Genomic DNA, 18,382 nt, shown 5'->3' on the forward strand with positions numbered 1-18,382 from the left:
CTCCATAAACTCAACAAAATCACTTGGTTAGTATATTTAAACTTCATTAACTTATCTGCCTTTTGCTTTCCATAACTATCATAAACCTGGTGAAGGGGGGTACATTGATTAAAGACCAAATTATCCCACTCAAAATCCCTCCCCTATTTTCTCCTCTTTTAGTCTAATCTTAGATAAGATGAGCCTGATCTTCACCAACCTACTTCTCCCTTTGATATCATCCTCTCTTGCTCTCTCCAGCATATTACCACTATAACCATTTTCTCTCTTCCTCTGCACCTCTCAATGGCTATATGTCTCTCTGCCTCTAAGTATGTGTGTCTGTCTGTCTGTCTCTCTTAAATCTTTGATCTCTCTATCTACTGGTTCCTTCCCAAATGTCTATAAACATACCCAAGGTCTCCCCCCTCCAAAAAAAAACCTATCATTAGACCTTACTTCAAAGCTCTAGTTAAATATTAAGTTCTTTTCACAAATTCCTAAGAAACTATTCCTTATTTTACTTTTTAACTCTTTGCAAATATATACATACATACACACACATACCCATTTATGTATTTTTATGGTCATTATAGACCCTTGAAATTGGGAAGCCCTTGGTTTAAATCTTGTCTGTGACTCATCTTAAAAAGTCATCTATATGGGTAGCTAGGTGGCACGGTGGATAGAGCACCAGCTCTGAAGTCAGAAGGACTTGAGTTCAAATGAGATCTCAGAGACACTTAACACTTCCTGGCTGTGTGACCCTGGGCAAGTCTTTAACCCCAATTGCCTCAGCAAAAAAAAAAAAAAACAAAACAAAAAAAAAAACAAATCGCCTATGATAGCAAATATTAGATAACTTATTTTAAACTTCCAATGCAGGCTGGATGAAGGGGGGAAAAAGTATTGCAGATTTGGAACTTAAATTTTCTAAAACGCTTGAACTCAAATACGACCAAAGATGTCCCTCTTGTGGCAAAAAATATGAGTTAGCACACGCTTGTTTTGCCTTTTTTTTTTTTTAATCACACAAACGAATGCAGCATCGATAGGAGGAAGGGAAGGTGAGAGAGACAGGACTGCATCCTGATAAACTACATGTTTATTTAAAATGGAAATAGAAGAAAAAGAAAGAAAATTGATACTGACCCATCACCCAAGCAGACAAACAAGAGAGAATCACTAATTCTAGCGTCGTTGCATTTAATAACAGTTTCACAAAATTGATTTGTCAATTCCTGATGACTGGACCAAGAGTAATTTACTTCTTTTCCAATTTTTAAAAAATAAATGAGCAAATCTTGGTAGATATCTCTCCTAATATGGAGTAGGCCAGATTTCCAAACTGAGTAAAAGCCAGGAGGGGTAATATAATTTGGTATTATGTGGAAAGAAGCATTGGGAGAAACCTGAGCGGAACTGAGTGGAACTGGGCTGTTCTTAGCCGCAATGAGCCTCAGAGGGAAAGCGGAAGGAGGCGAAGGTCCGAGCAACAGAGGCGATGACTCCGCCTGTTTCACTAGGATCTCAGAGCTCGCGTGCAGGCGCTCCTCTGGTTCAGGCTTATCTGCCTTTTCCGCAGTCACCGTTTCTGCTTTTGCTCGATTTCGGCTACCTTCGCCTCCGACTCGGCTAACTGGCTCAAGCAAATTTCGGCCCGGCAATGCTCAGCAGCTAGGGCACTCGCCCTGGGACCCGGAAGAGTTACCCGGAAGTTCCGGTACCGGCTCCTAGGGGCGGCCATGGCGCCCCTTCTGGAATACGAGCGGCAACTGGTGCTGGAGCTGTTGGAAACAGATGGGTTGGTGGTGTGTGCCCGCGGGCTCGGTGCCGACAGGCTCCTCTATCATTTTATCCGGCTGCACTGCCACCCAGGTTGCCTGGTGCTGGTGCTGAACACCCAGCCAGCTGAGGAGGTGCGGCCGGGGATCCTAGTCCGTGAACCCAAGGGCCGAGCGGAGCCGGCGAGAGTAGGAGGGAGGCTTGAAAAAGCCGGGGAAGGAGGAGGCTGGGGAATGCCGGGAGAGAATAAAGGAGCAGATAGAGAAAGCCGTAGCGGTCTGCTGCAAGACCCAGCTGTATGAAGGGAGTGGAGAAGCGAGACCCCTGGGAAGGTGGAGAGCTGTGAGGATATGTGGGGGTAGATAGCGGTAGTAGGTGGGGCATCCCTCGGGGTGTGAGGAAGATAACTAAGCTTTTGTGGGTGTGAGGAGGATGTAAAGGGGCGTGGGGATAAAAGGAGAATAGGGAGACTCTTGGAGGTTTGAGGAAGATAAGGGAACTCATGGGGGGTCTGAGAGACGAGTGGAGATGTAAAAACTATATGCATGCGATTCGAAAATACATGTAATTGGTCCTCCAGAGGGAAAGCACTGAGGGAAATCCCCCTTTTTAAGGGGATTGGGGAGACACTAGGAAAGGAGTCTTGTAGAAGAGGGAGTGTCAGAGAAGCCAGGAAGAATACCGTGAGGAGGGAGAGCATTAAGCATGAGGAACAACCTGTGCAAAGGCAGGAAGATGGAATGTTCCTTCATATCAACGACAGGGAGGCCAATTTTGCTGAATTGTGGAATATGTGAAGGGAAATCAGGTATAAGAAAGCTCGGGGCGGGGTCAAGTTGTAAAGGATTTAAATGCTAAAAAGGTTTTCGTATTTGGTGTTGGAGGTAAGAAGGAGCTACCAGTTTATTGAGTAGTAGTGACATAGATATGCACTTCAGGGAAGTCACTTTGCTAGGTCAGTGGAAGATGGATTGAAAGGAGGAGATAATTGAAACAGGGAAACCCTGCTTAACAAAAGACTAACTGACAAGTGGAAGCATGAAGTGATAAGGGCCTGCACCAAGGTGTACCTAGGAGTAGAGAGAAAATGAAATGAGAGATGTTATAAAGAAACAACGGAATTTGGCAACACATTGTTTCTAGGGGTGGACTCCAATGGAGCCTAGGATGATACCAAAGGGTGTGAGCCTGGGACGCTGAACTAATGGTGCTATATTGCACAATGGTAGTAAAGTTTGGGAGAAGGGAAGTAAGATGGCCAGTAGAAAATTGGTAATGTGGAATTGCAACTCTAGAGACAGCCTAGGACTTATAGGATCTGGGGATCAGTGCATAATACAAATCTAAGCATAAAAGACTATCTAGTGTTCAAGGTTTTCAAAGAGGCAGAAAAGGGTAAGTACTGAGAAAGGGCCATTAGGTTTGACAATTAAGAAATCACTGATAACTTTAAAGAAAGCAGTTTAAATTGAATAATAAGGTTGGAAGCTAGATGCAACAGGTATAAAAAAGAAAAAGGCACATAGTATAAATGACTTCCTCAAATTTAGCCAATAAAAAGAAAAATAGAGGATAATTAGGTTAGATGACACTTTTTTTTAAGCATGTAGGAGAGGGATATATTTGTACACGGCATAGAAGCAGCTAGTATATGGGAAGAGATTGAGGATTAGTGAGAGAATGGGAATGATAGAGGGGAAAAACTGCTGGAGAAGCCCCAATGGAATAAAATCAATGATTCTTGTAGAGGAATTTGTCTTATCAAGCAAACATTCTGATCATGAAGGGCTTTAAATGCCAAACCAGAAATCTGTATTTAATTTTAGAGGCCATTGGGGAACCACAGAAATGGAGCAACTTACACAGTCAAATTTAATCATTTGTCCCTACAAAAGTAACCTTATAATTTTAATATCTGTAACCATTTACAAAATGTTCAAATTAAAGGCTTATGAAATCTGACTTGCTTTAGGAATATTTTATCAATCAGCTGAAGTTAGAGGATGTTGAACACCTTCCTCGACGGGTGACAAATGAAATTGCAAGTGGAAGTAGATATGAGGTTTATACCCAAGGTGGTGTCCTTTTTGTAACAAGTCGAATTCTTGTGGTAGATTTCTTGACTGACAGAATTCCTTCAGATTTGATTACTGGTAAGAATGCATTTTAAGTGGTTTTTTCCCCCCTATATCTTTTATATATATCAAATAGACTTATTTGGCTATTTATGTTTACTTTTGTTTGCTAACCAGATTTTTGCATTTAAAAATTCTCAAATTCACTTGTCAAATGAGATTTCTGCCTACTGTCTTAAGAAAAAATATTTTTTCCTGCTTAATAAGTTTGAAATTAAGGTAATTAGATGGTTTAACTTAGTTTTGAGAATAATGAATGTTTTAAAAAAACTAGAACATATATTTAAAAGTTTATTTTTCACTAAGTCATCCAAATCTTTAGTAGATTAAGAAGTGGGAGGCGAAATGAAGCTATATTTTATACATTAAAACCCCTTGAACATAATAGTCTGTTTTCTGAAAGCCTTTGTGGGTGCTAAATTTGAACAAACATTTTATTTCTCTCTATTAAAAAATTTTTTTTGTTAAAATCTATCATCATTTATTGCTGTTTCAAAAGGCTTTTTTCTTTCTGATTTTGGGTTCAAAAATAAAATGATTTTGTTTATATTGCCACTAGATGTCAGTATTGTTCTAAATCATTTTCATTGACAGACTCTAATTTGAACTAATTAGAAAAAGCCAACCTGAAATAATGAAATCCCACCAAAACTCTCATAACTAGTTTTTTTTTAATGATACCTTACAATCCTTAAGAAACCTGTTTAATGAATAATTAAGAATAATTTGTCGCTAACATAACAACTTTGCATATATACTGGAGATGCCAGGAAGACCTGGCTGCAAGTCTTGTCTCTGATACACAATAGCTGGGTAACTAGGTAGGCAAGTCACTTGACCTCAAAGTGCCCCTAGGCAATTCCATAGGGTTATGAATTACTAAGCAATCAGTCTGAATTGAGGAGGGAGTTCCTGTCAATTCCAAAAGGAGAATTCCCTATAACTCTAAGTTATCCAATGACAAAGAGATTATATATTCCTATCCAAATTTGTGAAATCTGAATTAATTCAGTTTTGTTAAACTTGCAGAAATGAGAAAATCAGGGACATTCTAAAAATATTAGTATATTCATATAAAAATATTGTTCTTCACAAGAAATGGTAGTATTTATTATAATTTCTATACAATCCAGATTTAGAAATGCTTTAAGGGTACAGAAAATAGTTAAGAGATATTGGTGTGGGATTCCCAAAGCCTAAATTTTAGTCTTAGCTCAAATTTAAGCACATCATTTGATTTGAGCAAGTCTTAGATCAAATCAAAAAGGTTTTAGCTCAAATTTAAGCAAGTCATTTATCCTCTCTGAGCTTCAATTTCCTCAGTTATAAAATGGAGATAATACTTTTTCTGTCTAGTTCATGGAGTTGTTGGGAAAATCAAGTGAGATAAAATGTTTGGAAACAGTAAAGCATTATATAAATATAAGGTGGTAATATATCTTTTTAAGTTGTCAAAGATATGGAGTGGTTTACTGTTTCTTTATTCTGTTCATTTTATGGATGAGAAAACTGAGGCAAACAAGGTTAAGTGATTTGCCAACACTCTCCATCTACTGTTACAATGTAGCTGTCACAAAATACACATTATCAAAAAAATTCAAATGTTAAAACAATGTAATTAACTACAGAATGTCTAAATAATTGACATGTAATAAAGATGGCACCAGTAAAGACTTGTATTACTATATTTTCTCCTAACATGACATGTAACAAAAGAATTGTGGACCATTTATTTTTCTTATTTCCTAATTATGAAATACATTTAAAGGGGTAATAGAAATGAGCATTCCAACCTCAACTGTTAATATTGCTCTATAAAAATCTTTATTTTTATTTCTTAGGCATTTTGGTCTATAAAGCTCACAGAATCATTGACTCTTGTCAGGAAGCCTTCATATTGCGTCTCTTTCGTCAAAAAAATAAACATGGTTTCATTAAAGCTTTCTCAGATAATGCAATTGCCTTTGATACTGGCTTTTGTCATGTGGAAAGAGTTATGAGAAATCTTTTTGTAAGAAAATTGTACCTGTGGCCAAGGTAAATTGCCATGTTATATGGCATATTTTTGTGATTACTATTGTGTGTTATAATCAGTTGTATAATAATCATTTTACATGGTATTACTGTTAATTAAATGTACCAACAAGAACATAGAGATATGAATCTGTGATCTATACAATTATAATACTTTGATAACACAGAGAGGATTTAGTTGTCAAGTCCCTTCTATTTTCTATTAAAATTATATTACAGATCACTTGAGAGCCTCTTTTAATTTTCTTTAAAGTTTTGCATGGGACTTTCAGATATTTGGGGGCTGAGATAGAGGAAGGCTTTAAGCAAAGAAATTAAAAGACTTCTCTCCAGGTGAAAAGATAGTTCAACAAGGCTTAGCAGGCAAGAAACATTTTCAGATTTTTACATATTATGTATTTGAGGGGCAAGGAAACAAAGATTTCAATTTCAAGCACTTTCACAACTAATACTAATGGGTATTTTAATTGTTTAAGTGTTTAGTTTGTAGAAAATTCCTATAACTTTTCTCTTTCTTTTGTAATATCACATCTTACCTGCATTCATAAATGGTTTATATATTAGTGAGTCAACTAGTATTTATTAAGTGCCTCCCTTGTGCCAGGCACTGTGCTGAATCTTGAAATATATTTCTTTTTTCTTTAGCTCTTAGTTTTTAGAGCATTACTGAGTATTAAAACTGGAATTCACGATTTAACTGTTGTATCTATTAAAATGCTAGTTTATACTTTTAAAAATATTACTCTCCTTAGGTTTCATGTAGCAGTTAACTCGTTTTTAGAACAACACAAGCCTGAAGTAGTTGAAATACATGTTGCCATGACTCCTGCCATGCTTGCTATCCAGACAGCTATTCTGGACATTTTGAATGCATGTCTGAAGGAATTAAAGTGCTACAATCCATCTCTTGAAGTAGAAGATTTATCTTTAGAAAATGCTATTGGAAAACCTTTTGACAAGGTATTTTATTTTTACTAACTAACAGAATTTTTTATATTGTCATTTTAAGGAATGCAAGATATTTTAATGCTTGAATTGTTCCTTTCAGGAATGTGTTGTTATCATTCCAGAATTAATTTAGAAGCTATTTAAAATGTAACCCTTTTGATTTATTTGTAAACAAAAAATAAATAAATAAAGTAATAACATACTAAAATCTATATATAAGAATGCTAGTGTAGCAGTTTGGATTTTGGCAAGAATACTAATGGTTCATGTGTCCCAGTTTAATTAAAAGAAAAATGATAGTGTTTTGTTATTTTATAATGTGGTATTTACTTTTTTAAAAATGGCATAGTTTAAATATCTGAGAAAGAAAGGTAGGGGAGAATATTACATTAGGACAATTTATAATATAATGTCCATCTCTCTTGCCTTAAGAATAAACAGAATTAATGAATTTTAGTGGGGAAAAAAAGTGAGAGGCTCCCTTTTAAAATGACATTATGACTTGGTGGAAAAGTATTATTTAGTTGCAGGAATATTTCTTTCCTAATGATTGTGAAGATAAGTGGATGTATTTTTTAAAATATCTTTCAGGGTCATTTTTACAGTTCATTTTAATCATAGGTTAATTTTAACTAAAATATGTTTTAGAATATTAAGCTATATAGTGACTTACTATTTCCTGGTTAATATATTTTTCTTTTATGTTGGTAGGGAAAATTATTTTAATTCCTTCATTTGAAAAATCTACTTAGCATGGAAATAAATGTTTTGGTTATGCAACTTCAACTCAGTTTTCCTCTCAAGAGTATTTCATAGAAAGTCACTTAACTGGAATGTTTATATTACATATATTCTGTTTCCTTGTACTTATTTATCATTTCATGCATGCTAATAAAAAGTATGTGTATTCTTTTCATTCAATTTGTGCATAATATGGAAAAACACAATTGATATGTCTCTCTGTTGTGGGTTGAGTTGCTTTTTATCATCCCTCAGACTTGGAAAAGCTGAAGTGCTGTTTTAGGGAGCCTTTTTGTAACCAAGTCTATATATGGCCATAACTTGTCTATTGGAGTTCTTCAAAAGAGGCGTATAACTAAAATGTTATTCCTGTCCAGTGTTCATTTGTTTAAAAGCTAAAATAATGCCATGTAATGACAGCAGTGGTAATTTTTGTTTTGGTAAAAGTTATGTTAAAACATTTTTTAGCAACAATAAAAGAATTTGTTTTTATAGTATAGGTTCTTTTAATACACACTAAACTAAACCTTTGCATCCTTTAAAATAAGCATTTAGGAATAGAACATAGATAATCATTTTTATAAAGTGTCTTTCTATAAAATACTTAAAAGAGAATCCCAGGAGGATAACAGAGTAAGGGATTACTTAAGAATGCATATACCCCTTCTATAACAAATAACTTTGTTTTCTTTTTAATTCATAAAAGGCTGAGGCATTAGAAATTAATAACACTGAAACCTAATAATAGATGTGATAGACAGGTCAAGGAATGAAGAATAGGTATTTATCTGAGAAGGAAAGTGAAGAGTTGAACAAACATAAAAGATAGAATAATAAGTAATAAAAGTAAACCCAAGAAGCTTTGGAGGGAAGAGGCAAAAAGAGAAAAGGGGAATTGGGAGAAGAAAGCAAGCATCTATTAAGTACTTATCATGTGCCAAACACTATGTTAAGCACAAGGATTACAAAGAAAGCCAAAAAACAGTCCCTGTTCTCAGTAAGTTCAGATTTTAGTGGCAGGAACAACATACAAAGAACTATGTACAAAAAAAGATATGTGATAATCTCTAAGATTATCTTCTCTCTAAAGGTGTGTTTATATGTATACGTGTGTATCTCTGTATGTATATGTGTATATATGTAAGTAGGTATGTAAATCTCTAAAATTATCTCTTCCTTAAGGAAAATACTAATCTTAAGGGGAATAGGAAAAGATTTCTTGAAGGTGAGATTTTTAGCTGAGAAACAGGAAAACACTGGGTTCAAATTAGTATAAGTGAAACAAAAACAAAACAAAAGACTAAATGCTAGCATAAAAATTGTAATTTTTGTGTGTTTGCATAAGTTGGTATTTTTTGGACTTGTGATTTCAAGGCTTTAGTGAACTGTTGGTATGGAATTTTCTTTTCCAACGAAAATCTGCACCATAGCTAATCTTAAAAGAGTTGTCAGGGGGCAACTAATTTATTCAGAGTCAAACAGTTGGAGTGGATCAGGCAGAATTTGAATCCATCTTCCTGACTTTGAGGCCAACTGTCTATAAGCCATGCTCTGTGTGTGTGTGTGTGTGTGTGTGTACATAGTATTACATTTAACAATGTGAATGGATTAAATTTCCCAAGAAATATAAAAAAGATTAGAAGAGATAAGGGAAAAAAACTTTCATAGAAGAAGTATTTAAATCATACAGTGAAAAAAGGGATAGAACAAAATCTACTCTGTTTTAATTGACTTTTAAAAATGCAGAATTTGTCATAATCTCAAATTAGGAAATAATAAAAAATTTTAATCAAGAAAGACTACATTATGTTTAAAGGCCACATAGTTTAAAAATAATTTCATAAAATGTATGTGAAATAAATGACATAAGATTAATTCATGAAAGAAAAATTAAGAGAATTGCAAGAAGATTCTGACTATAACACAGTAATACTTGGAGAATCTTTAATTTCTCTCCTTCAGAGCTGGGTAAATCCAATAAACAGAATATTAAATGAGAAAGAAAATGCAGATTTGATCAAATCAATATTATCCTTGGATTTAATATTATTAATTGTTATTAATATTATTTAATAGAACTATATTATAGTTGAATAAAGTAAATTTGATTAACTTTTAGTAACTTCTGAATGAAAATATTAAAGAAAACACATGCCTTAGCATGTATCTTCGCATAAATTGATTATCTCCTAGGCATAAATTAATCCTCTCTTCAAAGGCAACTACAATAAAACACATTCTTTACAAACAAAAGTGTAATAAATGAGTAAATTTTTAGAAAGGAAGTATAAATAGCACATACAGATTGAAGTGGAGTGTAAGTAATGACATCCTGAATGATTAAGTTAAAAAACCAATTATGGAAACAATAAATAATAACAATAAAAATAATAGTAATGAAACCGTATACCAAAACTTTTAAGACAAAACTGTAATAGGCCTCTGAGGAAAATTCACATCTTTGAAAGTCCATATTAACATAATAGAAAAAGAAAGGATCCGTGAACTGAGCATACAACTTTTGAAGACTAGAAAATAAACTTAATAACAAATATAAATTTGAAAAATTGAGGGGAAATGGATAAAACAAAAAACAACTAGGTTTGTTTTTGTTTTTTGCTTTTTGCTTTTTAATTATTTATTTTTAGTATTCTTTTAAAAATTTGTCTTACAAATACTCTTGCAATATCAGGATTCTTTTTCTTGACAACTTCTTGAAATATAATTTCTAGGCTCTTTCTTTGATAACGGCTTTCAGGTAAACCAATAATTCTTAAATTATCTCTTTTCTATTTTCTAGGTCAGTTGTTTTTCTGATGAGATATTTCATATTTCCTTTTTTTTTTTTAAACTTTGCTTTACTGCTTCTTGATTGTGTCATGGAGTCAGCTTCCATTTATCCAAGTCTAATTTTTAAGCAATTATTTTCATCAGTGAGATTTTGTGCTTCTTTTCCTATTTCACCAATTCTGCTCTTTAAAGAGTTTTTTGTGAATTTTTGTATCTCTTTTTCCACATGGCCAATTCACTTTTTTAAGGGGATGTGCTTCTTTTACCATTAGGTGAATTCAAGTTGTTTAACGTATTATTTTCTTCAGTGTTCTTTTTGTATTTCTCTTGTTAAGCTGTTAACTATCTTTTCAGAATTTTCTTGTGTTACTCTCCTTTTTTCCAGTTTTTCCTCTTCTGCTTTTATCTGTTTCTTTAATTCTTCCAGGAGCTTGGAATTGGGTACAATTAACATTTTCTTTGAAGCTTTGTTTGTAATAGATCAGTGGAATAAATTACATAAGTAAAGAAAAAAGCAATTGGAAACAGCAGTTTCAACTTTTAATAAACCTAGGAACAAAAATTACAAAAATAAATCTGGGAGGCCAGTCTCTTATTTGACAAAAACTATTTTTCCAATAGTTTGTGGTTTGTCATTAGTTAGATTTAGGCTAATATTTTATATCATATATAGTATAATGAAAATTAACATGTCTTTAATATAAAAGGCCACACTTTTAAAAATTAGAAAAACCAGATCTTTCAGTCAGTCAGCACACATTTCTTAAGTTCTTGGAATAGAAATGCAAGCAAAAAGATAGTCCCTATTCTCCAGGAGTTTGCATTTTAAAGAGGGAAGATAATACAAAAAGAAACCGAAGTGGACAGGGATGAGAACCTGGAGAGATGCTTGGCTTTGGCTTACACCTTTCTTAAACAGAGTTTCTAGGAAGAGCTGTCTAATCAAAGAAAGGTCAGGACAACTTGACAGTACTTCCAAAGTTGTAGTGAGTTTCTAGGATAAGGAAGTTTCTGTTTAAAATGCATATTTGCAAAATACAAATAATTCTATAAAACAAAATCCAGTTTTTATAATAGAGAAATATAAGTTAAGAGAATTATAAGATTTAACCTCATTCCATTCAAATTAACAAAAATGAAAAAAATGGAAACATTCAAGATTGAAGAAACTGGGGAAATGGGCACACTGCACTGTTGGTTGTACTGTGAAATTCTACAATAATTCTGGCTTTCACTTTAGAATTTTGAAAGATATATACTTCAAGGGGAGATTAAAAAAGAAACAATGGTCTACGCTATACCAAAAATTTAAAGCGGCACATTTGTGCTGACAAAGAACTGGAAACAAATTGGTTGTACTTTATCTGGGGAATGGCTGAAAAAACTTCTGGTAATCAAATACTATGATGTATTAAAAATGAGAAATAATGAGAAATTCAGAGAAATATGGTGAGATTTTTATGAATTGATACAAAGCAACATCATCAGAACCAGAAGTTACAGAATGACTATAACAATGTAAATAAAAAGATCATTGGAAGTGAGTTTCATTGTAATTGAAAAACAAGTGATGGTCCTAAAGAAAAAATAAATAAATGTTTTCTATCCTCATGGCAGAGAGGTAGGATATTGCCAGGACAAATTATTGTATATGTATTGTCAAACACAACATACTATATGTTTTGTGAAATTGTTTTTCTTTGTTAAAAGAGAGCATTCAGTCTGGTGGTAGAATGGGAGATACCTGAAAAGCCTTAGCCTTTTCCTGTACATGCACCCTTTATCCCATCTTCTGTCTTTTTTCAGCAAATTGCCTTGACAATCTTTTCCGCTCTCTAATTTTCTTTCCCTTTTTCTTACTATATATTGCTCCTTTCCCTACTGCTTATAACACTTCCATGTCTCCCCCCTCCTTAAAAACCCTCACTTGGCCCAACCATCCCTAATTCCTTGAGAAAGCCAGATATAGTAGATGCTTCCAATTCTTGCTCTCTCATTCTATTCTGGACCTTCTCACTCATTTAATTAAGCTCCTGTACAAAAAATGTCAAATCTAATTAATAACCTTTTCTCAATTCCCAATCTTTTTGGTCTTCTTCTCTTATTTGGTTAGTTGGTGATCAACTTTTGTGGGTTTGGCTATCATACTATCAATTATCTATGCATATGACATATATATAGGCAGAGCTATATATCCAGTCATAGTCTCTTTCTTGAATTCTAGTCCTGCATCACTCATTGCTTTTTGCACATCTTTCACTAGTTATCTATTGATACTTTGAATTCAGGGTCCAAGGTAAAACTCATTATCTTTCTCCCTAAAGCTCTCTCCTCCTTCCAGTTTTCCTACTGTCTTCCTACCTCCATTTCTAGAATGATTCTTTTCCTCACCTCCACCTTTTTGTTTCCATGGCTTGTAAGACTCAGTTCAAATTTCATATGTAAGGGGCTATTCCCAGGCCCTTGTTAAAGCCTTCTCTGATGTTATGTTCCATCTATTCCAAAATATCTTATGTACACCTAGTTATTTAATATTTTTCTCACTCCTCACTAAATAAAATTTAAGTTCCTTGAAACAAGGCTGTTTTTGCCCTTTTTTTTTTTTAAATCTTTAGCACTTAACACAGTCCCTGGAACATAGTAAATGCTTGTTAACTGACCAACAAAAGATTTCAATAAAATATTTTTTTTTTAAAAAAGTGATCTTGAAAAGAGATTTGTTGGACTAAAGTTTTTTTTTTTTTCTGCTTAAGTTTTATTACTGTCTCTTTTTTTTTTTTAGTATCTTAAGTCAATTTTTTTTCTCAGTATAACTTCTTAAACCTTCCCATTTAGCAAAGAAAAAAATTAACCAACACAGTAGCTAGTTTTGACAATATATGTGTCAATCTACATCCCTGGTCCTCATTTCTTCACTAAAAAAAGAAGTATGTTTCATCATCTTTTCTCTGGAACCAAGATTGATCATAGCATTTCATCTTAGTTTACATATCTCTTAGCAGTTAAAAAATTTACATTGAATCATTATATCCTTCTGGTTCTGCTTTCTTCACTGTATCATTTCATGCTTATCTTACTACATTTTTTCTTTTTTAACAGCAAAAAAATTATATTACCTCCATATGTCAGTTTGTTCAGATATTCCACAGACAATCCCTACCTTCAAAGAACTTACACAATCCGATGAGAATGAGAACACATATGAAAGAAAGCTGAAAACTGGGTTGGAGAAGGACGGGAGGAAAAGAAAAAAATTCTTGCTTAAGGCATGATGAAGAGTTCCAAAGAAGACCCAAAGCCATGTAACTGGTGGGAAATAAGGGAAGATGATGCCCTCTCTAGATAGAGATCCTAGAGAGCTCAAGGCCCTGTTAAAGAGAGATGAGACCCAGCAGGATTCAAGCTTGCAGCTTTTCCCAGAGATCAGTTTCCTGGAGAAAAAGAATGCTGTTTCCTGTTTAGATAGAGGCCCTGGAGCCCATGGCCCTGCCCTCAGTATCCATACCTATAAAATCAGGAAGTTAAATTCTCTCTCCTCTAGAGTTACTTCTAGCTCTGATCTTATCTTCCCAAAGGAAATCATTTTGAAAGAAAGTAGCTCTTTAGAGTTTATAGAAATTTACTTTTTCAAATTGCCTGTTTTTAAGTTAACCCTTTCCAGCACAAATCACCTATCTTACATTTAAAAATCTTTTTTTATATAAAAATTATATAAAATGATACATATTTTACATAAATTTAATATAAAAATAAAATTTTAACTAGAAGTACACTAAATACCACAATCACCATTATACTCAAATGAATCTGCTTTTTTACCTTAGTAGTCTTCTGTTTTTCATTGATTAGTCAGGTTCCAGATGTTCAGTAGGATGGCTAAGTCAGGAAGGTCCATGTTATGGTTATTGGTGTATAAGCATCACAATTGTATGTCTTGACTAACTTTTCTGTTTATTATATTCTAATCTAAATAATGATTTTTAGATTATTTAATGCATATAGAATCACTGATTTTGACTATGAGGTAAATCACCAGGGTCAATTATGCTATGTATTTCTTTTGAAACTAAAAAAAGATGTTTTCATAAAAGCATATGAACTAAAATGTATTTGTGCTCCCTGAGCAATAGTGTTTTCTAAAATCTATGTTGAATATACTTTAGTAACAATGCAGATTTTCATTTTTATTTTTAGACAATTCGTCACTATTTAGATCCTTTGTGGCACCAGCTTGGAGCAAAGACTAAGTCTTTGGTACAAGATTTGAAAATACTACGAACTTTGTTACAGTATCTCTCTCAGTATGATTGTGTCACATTTCTTAATCTTCTGGAGTCTTTAAGGGCAACTGAGAAAGCTTTTGGCCAGAATTCAGGTGGGAAATGAAAATTATAAATATTATTTTTTAAGTTCATATGAGAATGGAACACAGGGGAAAATGGGGGAATGCTATACTGAACCCACATACTGTCCTAAGACTTCAAATTAGATTCACAGCATAAGGATGTAGGTTTTGTTGATGGCTAATGTTTCCTCCTACTTAACTTCTGTTCCATGCAATACTAAATATTCACATCAGAATCTAACATTTTATTCCCAGAAAAGACTGAGTATAGTACAAGCAGTCCCCAACTTACAAAATGGTTTTGTTCCAAAAATTCTTTTTTTATGTAAGTAGTCTTTTTTTTTTTTTAGTACACTGAATTTTTCAATAGGAATAATACTTGTAAATGGTAGTTGAGTTCTCATACAAGTGCCTAACAGTCTATTATTTAACTGATAAGGTAGCTTTGCTATAATGTTAATTATTTTGTAGAAGCTAATAATACTTCTGTGGCAATATTTATATATTGCTTTGTAGTTTATATATATATATATATAATATACGTATGTGTGTAAAATATATATTTAAAATATGTGTATTTGTACATAATACATATCGTTATACTACACACACACACACATACATTAATCTCATTTTTTCCTGAGTATCATTTAATAGCATTATTTTTGTGATGGGAAAACATTACAAATTCAAACCTAGAATACCAGGAGTAAAGCTCTCCTTTCTCTAGCTTCTGCTATGGCACCTCCACTAACTACTAGGCAAGAACTAAAAGAAAGAAGAGGAGGCAGAGGTCTGTAGTATCACATTCGGTGAAATAGGTCATGAGCTTATTTCAGTGATAATTTGGTACAGAAGAAGAGAAGCTCTTGCACTCAGATTCTGAGTATAGCAAGAAGCAGAACCAGCAAAACTTCTGGGAACCTGGAGCAGAAAGAGCTAATCGAGTGTTGTAGACTGATGGAAGTGGTGATTTCAGCATCAAATAGAGTGAAATGGCAACTGTGTGTGTGTGTGTGTGTGTGTGTGTGTGTGTGTGTGTGTGTGATATAATTTATATATCATAAAACTAAAGATTATGATAGGCAAATCAACAAAGATTTTGGAATTATCTTCTAAGTTTAAGTCTTTCTTCTTCTTTTAGGATGGCTGTTTCTCGACTCTAGTACTTCAATGTTTGTAAATGCTCGAGCAAGAGTTTATCACATTCCAGATATCAGAATGAATAAAAAGTGCAAAATGACTGAAAAAACAGACCAAGAAGGCCAAGGTATCTGTTGAAATCAGAATTGAACTTTATTTATATTTATTGTTTGCTGAAAACAACTTAAATCAATAATATGTAATTTTTCCTCAAATATCTTAAGATGCATTTCATCTGTGTTGACAATAGTGCCTTTAAGTTTGTAAAATACTACATATATGTGTGTGAAATTTCATTTGATCATCACAACTCTTTGAGATAGATGCCATTATAATCCTCACTTTCTAGATTAACATGAAAAAGGTCAAGGGACTTTCCCAAGGTCACACAATTGGAAAGTGTCTGAGGCAAGATTCTAACTCAAATCCTGACTCCCAAGCCAGTACCTTATCCATTGACTACCTCATTGCCTGTTTTATTACTTCAGGTTTTTCAAAGTACTTCCCTCACAAAGACCTGTGGACTAGAGAACATCATGCTGTTGTGCTTAATCTGAACAACTTATTTTTTTATCCAGGGTCTCATTGTTTTTAACACTTGTCATGGCTGCCATATGTGAAGTTATATATCAGGGTATTTAAAATTATTCTTAGTTTCTTAAGACTCTTAGGGGAACTGAAGAGATATTTTATTTCTACAACTTATTTTCAGATATGGTAGATTAGTCACCAGTTTGCCAGGGCATGAATTCACAGAGCCATAGTGTTCCTTTAGTACTTATAAAAAGAAGGGGAAAAGAAAAGTATTACATAATAATACATTGACAGTTTTAGTAATTTTGTTAGTTAATTTTGCTCAACTGTTTTTCTTTGTTGCAAGGAAGAGTTCAGCAGAGGGGGGCATATTAGGAAATGATTATAAAAAGCAAAATTATCAACAAAAGTCTAAAAATACAAGATCACAGATTTAAAACTTAAAAGGAAAACTATTCAGTACAACTTTCTCATTTTTATCAGTAAGGAAACCGAGGCTGAGAGGGGTTGAATGACTTGCTTAGGATCACGCAACTAGTAGTCTTTTAAGGCAGAATTTGATCCCACATGTTTCTGACTCCAAGCCTAGTACTATGCTACCTAGTTGCCTCACTTTGTCACCTAGACGTTATTAGTTGTATTCAGTAATCATTCTATGCAAAGCACAATACTAGCCACATTTATTATATAAAACATAGGCCCTCTCTTGATGGAACTTAGAATCTACTATGAAAATAGAATATATATACAAAAAAATTATAAAATAATGCTGTGCATGTGCACATAAGCGCAGAGCATACTCAACACTCTATAAGGTCCAAAGCATCTATTCCTTTATCCTGTCTTATTTTTCAATATTATAAAAATGATAATTAAGGAATTTGTATTTTCTAGATATCTAGAACTATGTATCTTGAAAGTAGGTGTGATGCCTTATACCATAACAACTTCTAACTCCTGATTATTAAGTACAAATTATGTACAATGTGCTAATTAAATCTTTATCACTTTGATTTATAAAGCCTCTGTAAGTATTTATCCAAAGTATATTTTATTAGACATTTCAAAGTGCATTTCCCTGTAATCATCTAAATGCAACAAGTCCAAAACAAGATCTGGTATCTCCTCCTTACCCCCGCTTTCCAAACTTCTCCCTTTCTGAATTTTCCCATTACCCCCAAGGATACTATCATCTTCTCAGTCAACTAGGCTCAAAGCCTAGATGTCATCCTTGATAACTCATTCTCTTTCACACCCAGTATCTAATTTGTTGCCACCATTTGTGAATTGTACCTTTGTCTTGAGTACATCCTCCTCTCTCTTTGATACTGTTATCATCCTGGTCCAAACTCTTATACCCTTATACTTGGACTATTGCAGTATCCCTCCTCAAGTCTTTCTTTGCTTTTCTCTATATTGAATTACTTGCTGTCTGAGGGGGAGGGGAAGAGAGGGAGAAAAATTTGAAACATAAAGGTTTTGCAAGGATGAAGGATAGTTGAAAACTATCTTTGCATGTATTTTGAAAATAAAAGGCTATTTAAAACTTTTGAAAAGATTTTTTTAAAAAATGTTCATTGGTAAATTTGGAGAGAGCAGTTTCAACTGAGAGATAAGTTGGAAGCCAGACTGGGTGAAAGAGAAAATAGAAGCATTGATTGTAGACATTTTTCTCACAGTTTGGCTGAGCAAATGGGGAGAGACATATTATGATAAGCTTGAGAAGGTGTAGGATCTGGTGAAATTTTGTTTGTTTTTTGCGTGTGTGTGTGTGTTTTTAAAGGATCAGGAAAATTTGGACATATTAGAAGATAATAAGGAAGGACTAATAGATAGAGAAATGTTAAAAGTTAGAGATGGATTGAAGGAGCATTTTTCTGGAGAAAACAAAAGGATATAAAATCAAAAACAAGTATAAAAGGAGAAAAGCCTATGAAAAGAGAAAAAG

General features: G+C 33.6%; 1 protein-coding gene across 1 annotated transcript in view; it reads left to right on the top strand.

The window, feature by feature from the left end:
• Positions 1-810: 810 nt before the first annotated feature.
• The window catches only part of ERCC4 (ERCC excision repair 4, endonuclease catalytic subunit), a 35,455-nt gene continuing 17,883 nt past the window's right edge, over positions 811-18,382 (top strand). Inside the window, 7 exon segments of the mRNA XM_051963044.1 lie at positions 811-1,711; positions 1,714-1,898; positions 3,737-3,917; positions 5,741-5,936; positions 6,686-6,893; positions 14,607-14,787; positions 15,902-16,027. Coding sequence (XP_051819004.1) covers positions 1,432-1,711; positions 1,714-1,898; positions 3,737-3,917; positions 5,741-5,936; positions 6,686-6,893; positions 14,607-14,787; positions 15,902-16,027 — 1,357 coding nt within the window. The 5' untranslated portion in view covers positions 811-1,431.

This window comes from Antechinus flavipes, chromosome 1, assembly GCF_016432865.1.
Source record: "Antechinus flavipes isolate AdamAnt ecotype Samford, QLD, Australia chromosome 1, AdamAnt_v2, whole genome shotgun sequence".
Classification (NCBI taxonomy): Eukaryota; Metazoa; Chordata; class Mammalia; order Dasyuromorphia; family Dasyuridae; genus Antechinus; species Antechinus flavipes.